Source organism: Neofelis nebulosa, chromosome 1, assembly GCF_028018385.1.
Source record: "Neofelis nebulosa isolate mNeoNeb1 chromosome 1, mNeoNeb1.pri, whole genome shotgun sequence".
Lineage (NCBI taxonomy): Eukaryota > Metazoa > Chordata > Mammalia > Carnivora > Felidae > Neofelis > Neofelis nebulosa.
In genome coordinates, this window is record NC_080782.1 from 11,281,006 (window position 1) to 11,293,140 (window position 12,135).

At 39.9% G+C, this 12,135-nt stretch overlaps 1 protein-coding gene across 2 annotated transcripts in view; it reads right to left on the bottom strand.

The window, feature by feature from the left end:
- The window catches only part of DNAH5 (dynein axonemal heavy chain 5), a 289,955-nt gene that overhangs the window by 176,401 nt on the left and 101,419 nt on the right, over positions 1-12,135 (bottom strand). For both annotated transcript variants that reach the window (XM_058715840.1, XM_058715830.1), the window contains exons 18-21: positions 6,545-6,710; positions 5,696-5,932; positions 4,224-4,414; positions 4,049-4,136 (exon numbers count right to left, since the gene is read on the bottom strand). In XM_058715840.1, the coding sequence (XP_058571823.1) occupies positions 4,049-4,136; positions 4,224-4,414; positions 5,696-5,932; positions 6,545-6,710 (682 nt within the window). The remainder of the gene's footprint in view (positions 1-4,048; positions 4,137-4,223; positions 4,415-5,695; positions 5,933-6,544; positions 6,711-12,135) is intronic.

Genomic DNA, 12,135 nt, shown 5'->3' on the forward strand with positions numbered 1-12,135 from the left:
CTATATGAGAAAACCCAACTATTGGAATTACTAGACAAAAATGTATATATCAGCTGTTATAAATGTGTTCAGGGAATGATAGAAAACCCTAACTAAAGAATTAAAGAAGGGGCACCTGGGTGGCTCAGTCAGTTAAGCCTTCAATTCTTGACTTCGACTCAGGTCATGATCTTACGAACGGTTCCTGAGCTTGAGTCCCACATTGGGCTCTGCATTGACAGGGTGGAGCCTGCTTGGAATTCTCTGTCTCTCTCTCTCTCTCTCTCTCTCTCTCTCTCTCTCTCTCTCTGCTTCTCTCTCTGTCTCTCTCTCTCTCAAAATAAATAAATAAACTTTAAAAAAAAAGAAAGTGTGAGAATCATGTCTCACAAAATAAAGAATAGCAATAATGAAATAGAAATACAAAAGAGTTGAATGCAAATTCTGAGATTGAGGAGAACATAAATGAAATGAGAATTCACAAGAGGGGCTCAACAGATGACAGTCTCTAGAAGAAAAAAATAGTGACCTTGAAAAGAGTTTTGTTAAGACAGAAGACTAGGTTATGGATTTAAGGTATTTCTTCTTTTTTAATATCCATGTTTAAGATTATAAATTTCCTTCCAAATGCTATTATAACTACATTTCATAAGTTCTGGTATTTTGTGTTTTCCTTTGCTTTCATCCTAAAAGTACTTCCCAGTTTCCTTTGTGATTTCTTCTTTGGCTCATTGGTTATTTCAGAGTGTGTTATTTAATTTTTATGTATTTGGGAATTTCCCAAATCTCCTGTAACTGATTTTTACAATACGGTGGGAGAATGTACTTTGCATTATTTGAATCCTTTCAAATTTCATTTCAATACTCTGTAATTCAGCACAATGCCTATAAAAATCACAGCTGCCTTTTTCTGTAGAAATTCACAAGCTGATTCTAAACTTCATATGGAAATACTAGGGACCCAGAAGAGTCATCAACAACCTTGAAAAAGGAAAATGTTGGAAGATTCATTTTCCAACTTCAAAACTTACTTCAAAGCTACAGTAATCAAGACAGGGTGGTGCAGAAGATCAATGAAATAAAACCAAGGGTGCAAAAATAAATGCTTACTTTTACATTTATGGTTAATCGATTCTTAACAAAGGTCCCAAGAAAATGCAGCTGGGAAAAAACAGTCTTTTCAATAAATGGTACTGTCACAAGTGAATATCCACAGGCAAAAAATGAATTTGAAATCCTATTTCACTCAAAATGGATCACAGGCTGAAATATAACAGTTAAAACTATAAAATATGTTAAAAAAATTTAAAAAATAGCAGTAAACCTTCATGACCTTAGGTGAAGCAACAGTTTCTTTTTTTCTTTTTTTTTAAGATTTTATTTTTAACCAATCTCTGTACCCAACATGGGGCTCAAACTCATTACCCCGGAGATCAAGAATCACATGCTCCACCAACTGAACCAGGCAGGTGCCCCACAACTGCTTCTTCTTTTTTTTTTTTTTTTAATGTTTTTATTTATTTTTGAGAGAGAGTGAGAGTGTAAGCAGAGGAGGTGCAGAGAGAGAGGGAGACAGAATCTGAAGCAGGCTCCAGGCTTTGAGCTGTCAGCACAGAGCCCAACGTGGGGCTCGAGTCCACAGACTGCAAGATCATGACCTGAGTTAAAGTAGGAGGCTGCACTGACTGAGCCAACTAGGAGCCCCTGTTTCTTTTTTTCTCTTAAGTTTATTTATTTTGAGAGAGAGAGAGAGAGAGAGAGTACGAGTGAGGGAGGGGCAGAGAGAGAGAGAGAGGGAGAGAGAGAATCCCAACCTCTGTCAGCGGGGAGCCCAAAACAGGGCATTGGATGCTTAACAGACTGAGCCACCCAGGCACCACACCCCCCACAACCCTTTTTTAAGTATAAAATCAAAAGCACCAAAAAAAAAAAAAAAAAAAGCAGCTAAATTGGACTTAATCAAAATTAAAACATCTATGCTTTCAAAGATACCATTAAGAAAGTGAAAGACAACCCATAGAATGGAGAAAATATTTGCAAATTATCTGATATCGTATTGAGGTAAATAACTGTTACAGCTCACCAATAAAAAGATCAATAATCCAATATTTTAAAACATGGGCAAAAAATCTGAATAGACATTTCTCCAAACAAGATATACAAATGGTAAAAAAACACATAAGATGCTCAACATCATTAGTCATTAGGGGAGGGCAAATCTAACCCCCACTGAGGTGCCACTTTACTCCTGCGAGAATGGCTACAACCAAAGCAGACAAAGGAGGGTGCAGGGGGCATTTGCGGAAGCCTGACACACTGCTGGTGGGGGTGGAAAATGGCACGACTGCTCCGGAAGACAGTTTGGCACGTCCTCAGAATGTTACGCATAAAGTTACCCTGCGGACTCAGCCATGCCACTCCTCGGTACAGACCCAACGGAAATGAAAATGAAACATGTCTGTACAAAAACTTTACGCAGATGTTCATAGCAGTATTAGGCATAAGTGTCCAAAAGCAGAAATAACCCAAATGCTCAACTAACGGATGCATCAGGAAAATGTGGCATGTCCATACAATGGAATATGACTCAGCAATAAAAAGAAATGAAGTACTGACATTTTGCTACCACATGAACCTTGAAAATACTATGCGAGGGGCGCCGGGGTGGCTCAGTCAGTTAAGTGTCTGACTTCGGCTCAGGTCATGATCTCATGGTTTGTGGGTTCGAGCCCCGCGTCGGGCTCTGTGCTGACAGCTCAGAGCCTGGAGCCTGCTCCGGATTCTGTGTCTCCCTCTCTCACAGTTCATCCCCCCTGCTTTTGCTCTGTCTTTCTCTCTCTCAAAATAATAAATAAACATTAAAAAAAATTTTTTAAGAAAAAGAAAGTGTTATGCTAAATAAAGGAAGTCACAAAAGACCATGTACAGTATGATTCCATTTATATCAAATGTCCAGAGCAAGCAAATCCATAAAGACAAAGTAGGTCAGTGGTTCCCAGGGGCTGGGGGGAGGGGGATGGGGAGTGATAAAAATGATCTAAAATTAAATAGTGGGTGATGGGCATACAACTCTGTGAATATACTAAAACCACCAAATTGTACACGTTAAAAGAATAAATTCTTAAATAAAGGACACGTTTTATGTAAGTTATATCTCAAAGCTGTTATTTTTTTCTAATGTAGCTTATTTTTTTAATTCGTTTGTCATGACAAACACATACAGGCAACTTTTCATTAAACATTTTTTCTTCTCCATTTTAGACATAATTCATGACTGAGCATATTCTGCGTTTAGAAAATTCTCTATTTTAGACTATTTTAGGAAGTAAAGCAATGTTTCCAAATAATATAAAAACTGAAATTAACACAATAACATACGCTTTTTTTTTTAGCTTCAATAAATACTATTGCAAGTTGTGGACAACATTGTTCTGAGCCATCTTTCTCTTCCTCAGTGACAGACTATCTCAAAGAGGTACCTGTTTCGGTTTCTTGTGATGGTTAGCTGATTTACCATGCAGGAATATAAATAATAATTGAAAATTACATGGCATCTCCCTTTTGCAGGGTTGCTGTAGAAAGAGTTTGCAGGACTAAAGACAACATTTAATATCGTTAGCAACTGGATATCATATGTTCTCTAATTTTATAGACTATAAATGAAAACCATGAGACGTACGGCAAAAATCACAACACATTAGCACAACAGGACACATACTGGGTTAAAATACAAACTATCTCTTAAATGTCAGAAAATATTCATTGCAATGATGACAAGTTTCTCTTTAAACTGTGAGACTAAAGTCTTCCTTGTCCCCCTGTTCTTTTCATTACCAGGGACCAGAAATCAGTGAGGCAGCCATACCTGTGATGCATACACTAAATATACACCATTTATAATGGCTATATTAAAATACATGGATCTTCATATTATATTAACTTAAAACTGGCTCATAGATTTATATTCCAATCAACACTGATTTAAGAATTGCACGGAGGGAAAATACATTTTAGCTCCATCAATGTTGGTTTTCAATGACTGGTTAAAAAGGACTAAAGGAACATTTACCTTGAGGTTCATTTTCTCCAATTTCAGCATCAGAATCACTGTCTTCATTATTCTGCAAAGCAGCCATTGTTCTTTCCTGCATCTTTTTCTACAAAGTGAAAGGATATTCTTCAGCTCAGCCCCATCCACAACAGAAGAATCTTCCATATGAAATGATTCCTTCATCCACACCCACCTTAGACAACAGCTCGCTGCTCCACTGTCTAATGCCCTTGGTGACATTGACGATGCACTCCACAGCTTTGTTCAGCGTCTGCTGTATGTCTTCCAGGGCAGGGGCCATGGCAATGTTGGGAATGGCCAGAGTGATGCCCGCCCGGAAAATGGGCAGACGGTTCTGCTTCCTCTTCGAGGTACTGTTACTGTCTGAGTTAACACAAAAGAGGGAAGCCTTACTATTTTTTATTTAAAATGGGTCTTATTTCATTTTAAGCTGGAAAAATTAAAGCACCTAGAACAATACATAATAGATATATACAATCAAATATTTGGTAGATGAATGAAAACTAACTCGTTTTATCCAACATAACAACAGTTCAGTGGGACCGATGCATTTTCTGATGCAAGCCACTGGTGCCCCCTCTATAACGGACACCCACTATGTGGGATCAGGCTTAAATATGTAAACTGTTATCCAAAATACTGAGAGGGATGCTGTTCACATACCACCATGCCACCAAATTAAATGTTAAATGTAGTATAAGGAAGCAAGGCATGAAGAACAAGAATAACTATCAGAATAAGGCAAAGTCAGAGCACATAACCAGTTGGGAAAATTTCAAATAAAACACCTTTCTACCACAGTGTGTATAATCCAAACTGGGAGCAGTGAAAGAGTGGAGAAGAAATAAGGTGTAACTCACCATTTATAACTAAGGGGCTTTTAAAGTTGCACGTAGGTATAAGTGTCAGTATAGCATAGATATATAAAAGTGGGGGTGTGTGTGCGCATGTGTGTCTGTAACTTTATATAGTTGGAAATACCTGCAATATATACAGTTGGAAACACATGTGATTTAATATTCAGCATATCAACCAACGCTTGATAAGTTCTAATAATACCCTGGTGTTAAATAAAAGGATTATCTTCCCTTCCAAAGTGAAATAAACCATAATAAACCATGCTACCAATCAGAAAATCCCTTCAATGTATCCACTTTTACTCATCTACTTTTAATTATTAAAGATGCTTCCCCTTAAATGCCAATATTCAAAATAAATAAAAAGGGTTTACTGCCCTATTATTTTTCTATTCTAATTAATATTTTATTTTAATTTTTAATGTAAAATGTAATTGCAGAATGTCTCTAGATTTGATGGATTTTTGTGGCTCATCTGGGAATACAACATGTGTTTCTGAACTGTGCTGAGGACAGGATGATTGTATTAAGAATGAGCAAACTAGCTGGAAAGTAGCAAATTGACCCAAAAATAGTAAAAACATTTTCTGTTTTGGAAAGTATGGATTAGTAAGACCTACTTCACAGAATTATTGGCATAATCAAAGTTCATAAAGTATAAACTTACATGGAGGCTGTTAGTAAATGGTGGATTTTTTTTAATTATTTACAAATAGCAGGAATATACACACACACAAGCAGCAACCATGCCGGACCCGCCAGTAGGCAAGCTGTGCAGAATTATTACCCCGGAAGTTCACCATGTTGCAGGAATGAATGCGCTTGCGGATGGCCTCCAGCGCGTTTCTTGTAACTTTCAGAAGCGCATCCGTGTTTAGATGGTTAAAATGGGAGAGTAACCCGCAGGCTTCCTCTTCTAATATCTCAGTCTCCTTCTTCTTTCTCAGGATTGTCGCCAAAGGCAAGAGGCCTGCCGGGGCCTTAAGGGATGACGTCAAGGTGTCGGAATTTCCTTCTCTCTTTGCTGTTACAAGATGAGAAGATGGAGGGAGATGGAAAGAAAGAGAACCATCTATCGCAATTGAAGAGATACGATAAATTACGTGCAAGTTTAATCATACTTAGACGTCAGATTTCCTAGAAAGCGAGGAAGAGGAAATTGGGGCACCACGTGGGTTATTGGAGGCCTCTCTGCTCCACAGTGTGAGGAAACAGGAGGAGAGGCCTGAGCTATGGCTGAAAAAGCAAGATGGGGCCTCAGGGACTTGGGTTCTGATGCTCTCTCTTCTATCAACAGCCATAAAGCCTCGGAGGAATCACTTTCCTTATCTGCCTGTCAGTGTCCTCATCCCCACGAAAGGTTTGCTTTAGGATAGACAGAGATCCTCTAATGGGAATTCCAATCCATCATCCATCCTACTCTACTGACAAGGTACGTGCTTGTAGAATTTCACAAAAAAAATAATGGGAATAATGACAATAGGCTCAGAATCATAACTTCAGATTTATAAATGTCCTTATAAAATTGGGAGAGTGTTTACAGAAGTGTGAAAGTAACTGATATATAGCAAATGAAATTTTGGTTTTCAGTAATGCCCTTGGACAAGTAAGACCCTTCCATCACCCCATCTCTTACCTGAACTTTCGTTTTTTGAATCAGCACTATTTACATTAGATACTTTGTCACTTTCTTCTTTGGACAGAACTTCCACATCCAGCAACATATTTATTAGTTCATTCACTGCTTCCTCCACTAATGAGCTTTTAAAATTTAGTATCTGAGCACCATTTACACAAAGGTCCTACCAAAAAAAAAAAAAAAAAAAAGAAGAAGAAAAACAGTGTCATATTTGTTTATCTAGTTCTTTTCTTTCTAATGTTTATTTATTTTTTGTTTTTGTTTTTTTTTTAATTTTTTTTTTTCAACGTTTATTTATTTTTGGGACAGAGAGAGACAGAGCATGAATGGGGGAGGGGCAGAGAGAGAGGGAGACACAGAATCGGAAACAGGCTCCAGGCTCTGAGCCATCAACCCAGAGCCTGACGCGGGGCTCGAACTCACGGACCGTGAGATCGTGACCTGGCTGAAGTCGGACGCTTAACCGACTGCGCCACCCAGGCGCCCCTATTTTTTGTTTTTTGAGAAAGAGAGACAGAGTGTGAGCAGGAGAGGAGCAGAGAGAGAGGGAGACAGACTCCAAAGTAGGCTCCAGGCTCTGAGCTGTCAGCACAGAGCCCAACACGGGGCTCAAACTCACGAACCATGAGATCATGATCTTTTTTTTTTTTTCAACGTTTTTTTTTTTTTGTTTTTTTTTTTTAATTTATTTTTGGGACAGAGAGAGAGACAGAGCATGAACGGGGGAGGGGCAGAGAGAGAGGGAGACACAGAATCGGAAACAGGCTCCAGGCTCCGAGCCATCAGCCCAGAGCCTGACGCGGGGCTCGAACTCACGGACCGCGAGATCGTGACCTGGCTGAAGTCGGACGCTTAACCGACTGCGCCACCCAGGCGCCCCCATGAGATCATGATCTAAGCTGAAGCTGGACACTAAACCAACGGAGCCACCCAGGCACCCCTGTTTATCTAACTCTTAAGACCATATCAGTACCAGTAGTAATGCCATAGATTTAGCCTCTAGATTGGATTTTGGCCTCCAATAATGCAGGGCCACACCCCTCACATTAATCCTGGCAGGCATGTAAAAGAATGCATTAAAGATAAGACGCCAACTTGATCAGCTCAGGTAGACCAAAATTATACTTACTTCTCCAACAGTAAAGAAAATACCTCCAAATGCTTATCATCAGCCTCTCTGTCCATGAAGCTTCCTTTATTTCACATCAATCTGCTCTAGTCGGCCTTCTTTCTCTCCTCACCTTTGACAACAAGCCATAGTCAGCCCCTAATTAATTTCAGATATTCCACTCCCCTCTCGTGAGATTCCATGTTTCTCAAGAATGAGATTTAACAAACATAAACTAATAATGATTGGGGCACTATGATCAGTTCTGTAGGGTGATAGATACAGATAGATAGATAGATAGAGACAGATGATGTAGACAGTCAGCAATTTACCACCTAGTTGGACAATAAGTCCATGCAATAATACACCCTGTTAGTTGGTCACAGTCTCTGGTCCCTTCCCAAGGCCCACCATTACTCATCTTGAAACTCTTCTAATGTGCTCATGGACCATCTACTCCAAACGTCAGCTTCACGGCTCATTTACCTCATCACCAATGACCTTCACCTCCACTCTGCTGCTGCAGGGCACATGGCATTTTGATACCATTTACATAGGAACATTCTGATGTGTCCTGAAATAAACTATTAAACTTCTTTATCATCAAATAAAGCATAAAATAAGAACTTCACTCCCAACTCACAACTTCACCCAACTACCAATCTCTATCCCTAGCCTTGAGACAATTATGAAAAAGAGGCAGGTCGGAGATTGGGTAAGGGATGAGATAGAGTTAGTACCATCTAGTAACAAGTAGAGACTCCAGCACCAAAATTCCTGGGTTCAGATCCTAGTTCTGGGAAATCTTTGACTCCCAATCTGAAAATTAAGTGGTGATTATCGTAGAACCTACCTTATGTTATTGGGAATATTCCATAAGCTAATGTATGTAAAATACTAGAATAGTGCCTGGCACAAAGTAAGTACTCAGGAAGTGTTTGTTTTTATTACTGGTCAGCAAAGCACACATAACCACAGGACCTACATTTGCCAAACTTGCTAATCTCATTCCATATAAATGAGCTCCTTATTTTCTGAGAGAGCACTAATATTTTTTAGAGTCTGTATCCTAAATCCTTTCACTGTACACACCCTTTCCTAATGACTTGCTTTCTCACTTCAACCATTCTCTCATCAATATCCTTACCTCCATCACTCCCTCAGCCTTCCACTGCCCCAGCCGGGAGAAGCCCAACCCACATGAACCAGGTAACCAACCCTTTCCACTTGCATACACAAGTCAAGGCAACGCACATATTTGGCACTGGGAATGTGGTCCCCAAATTCAGTCAGGCCCCTAATGCTACCCAGAATCATTCTACAGGACTACAGTCACATTCTTCTACCAGGCCCCATAATAGCTGTATCCTCAAATCTTTACACTGTCCTCTTCCATATACTCAGCTAGTGACCTTGATTTTTACAGCACAAAGCAAATAAAGGCCAAGACGTGGGGACTCACCCAAATCCCTGATCCCACGCCCTCATTCAGAAGATAAACTGGCCTCTATCATTAACCCCTTATCTTTTTTCAGTGAATGCGGTATGTCCCCTTCTGTTTAAGAATAACCACACAACGTGAGTTCTAAATCACAGACTCCCCTGCTTCCCAGACACCATACTTACTAGCCATTCCCTTTCTCCTTCCCCCTCAGCATAAGAACATACACCATGAACTTTAACGCAACATCTTCCTCCAGCTACCATAACAAGTTTCTGCCTCAGGGCACTTATTGTTCCCTCTGCCTGGAATTCTCTTCCCCAAAGTTATTCCCAAGGCTTTCTCCCTCATTTCCTCTGCTCAAATGTAATAGCAGAAGTCATCCCTGTCCATCAACATAAATCACAACTGTCTATCAGATACTCCTTTTCTTCATTACCCTCTTAATTTTTTTCTACTGAGCTTATCACCTCCTAACTTGTTGGGTTACGGGCTTTTTTGTTTATTTGCTCTTCTGAATCCTGAACTTGAAAACGGGCTCCATGAAGGCAGGGATTTCATCTGTCTTGCTCATTGCTGTATCCCCAAGTAAATAAATTCTGGGGCGTCTGGGTGGCTCAGTTGGTTAAGCCTCCGACTCTTGGTTTTGGCTCAGGTCATGATCTTACAGTTTTTGGAATCGAGCCGTGTGTTGGGCTCTGCGCTGACAGCATGGAGCCTGCTTGGGATTCTCTCTCTCCCCGTCTCTCTGTCCCTCCCTCACTCGTGAGCATGCACGCGTTCTCTCTCTCTCACTCTCTCTCAAAATAAATAAACTTTTTTAAAAAAGCAAACAAATTCAAGAGAAAGCATTCACTTAATTGGTAATCACTCATTTTGGTAATCAAAATGCAAATTAAGATTAGGTTCTATGATTCTGCTACTTAAACTGAAATGAATAAGTTATAATAATTTCAAATTATTTATTTCAATAAATTGATTATATTTTATTTATAATAAATGTGTTGTTTCATTATATAACTTATAATAAAATCTCTGTTATAATTTATCACTATTATTATAAAACAGTATCTGTTGAAAGATAGTGAAATTGGTACCATTACGTCGCCGATGGCATTGGAAGCTGATGCCATCCCTTTGAAAAGCAAGTTGGCTACAAATATTAAGAGCTATTAAATGAAGCCACATTCTTTGATGCAATAATTTTGCTTTGAAGAAAGAAATAGTCCTAAAGGGGAAAACATGATACATATAAATATATTCATTGCAGCTCTTGGCAAAATAGCAAAACTTTGGAAACCGCCCAAACGTCCAGCAACAGGGAATGAGTAAGTAAATTAAGGTACATGAACTCAATAGAATATTCTGAAGGCATCATTAAAAAGGTGGCTATAAAAGCCACATAGCAACATGAGAAATAGTTCTTGAAAAAACGTTAAGTGGGAGAGAAAAACACTATTCAAAATCTGCTGGAGGGGCACCTGGCTGGCTCAGTCATTGGAACATGCGACTCTTGATCTCAGGGTTGTGAGTTCGAGCCCCATGTTGGGTATAAAGATTACTTTAAAAAACTATTTTTTTAATCAAAATATGAGGCACCTGGGTGGCTCAGTTGGTGAAGTGTCTGACCCTTGATTTCAGCTCAGACAATGAATCACACTTTGCGAGTTCGAGCCCTGTGTCAGGCTCTGCACTAACAATGTGGAGTCTGCTTGGGATTCTCTTTCTGCCCCTCCCCTGCTTGTGTGCTCTCTCTGTCTAAATAAATTTTTAAAAAATAAATAAATAGATAATAAAAAAACAAATCAAAATCTGCTGCACGTGTAGCAGGGGATCACAACTTTACTGAGAGTCATATAAAATAGTCCGTATAGGGGCGCCTGGGTGGCGCAGTCGGTTAAGCGTCCGACTTCAGCCAGGTCACGATCTCGCGGTCCGTGAGTTCGAGCCCCGCGTCAGGCTCTGGGCTGATGGCTCGGAGCCTGGAGCCTGTTTCCGATTCTGTGCCTCCCTCTCTCTCTGCCCCTCCCCCGTTCATGCTCTGTCTCTCTCTGTCCCAAAAATAAATAAAAAAAAAAACGTTGAAAAAAAAAAAAAAAAAAATAGTCCGTATACCCAAACTGTAACAAGCATGGTCTAAATGATCAATTAAAAAAAAAAAAAAAATAGTATTTTTCCCATTTTTAAAAGCTTGTGCTTAAATTTAAAAGAGATGTATTTTTATAGAATAATCCTAAGAATAGCGGTGACATTAAAACCATGAAGCTAAGTGATTTCTCAGAGGGCAAGAGCATGACAAATGAGCAGGGGCGCGCGGGCAGGGGGAGTTTGGGGTGTAGAAAAGCTGGTGAGTCTGAGAGAAGGAAGAAATAGGAATTTCTAAAATGCTGACATTTAATTTTGGTTATCTAGTAGTAATTTAATGTAAACTGAAGATTACCACATATGCAGAAAAGGTAACATGTGTTACCAGGACGGGACTGAGACTACTATTCTGCTTGGGACGTTGGTCTTTGGCTGGTGTCTGGGGGCCTGGATTTGGGGAAGGTTCCCACGGCTCCCCAGCTGGTAAGACTGGCTCACTGTGCCTACACAGCCTGTGCAAACAGCGTGGTTTATGCTGCATACCTGTTTTCCTTCTGGATACCTGGGATTTTGGTCCATGCTAGGCAGATGGTGCCTATGTGACCCCACCCAATAAAAAGCTTGGGCACTGAGTTTCTCATGGACTTCCCTGAGCAGAAATGTTGCAAACATGTTGCTGCATTTTTGTTGCTAGAGAGAGAGCAAGCTCTGTGTGGCCCCTCATGAGAGTGAGAGAGCATAAGGAATGCACACATGCATTCCTCCAACCCCCCACCACCTCGTTTCCCTATGGCCTGGGTGTCTTTACTACATCACTCTAGTAAGTCTCAGTCTTTAGTGCAAGTAGGTGCTGACTTCCAGGAGTCGTTCTTACCAATCTTCCATTCTTTTTTTGTTTTTTTAAGTTTATTTATTTTGAGAGAGACAGAGAGAGAGTGGGGAGGGGCAGAGAGA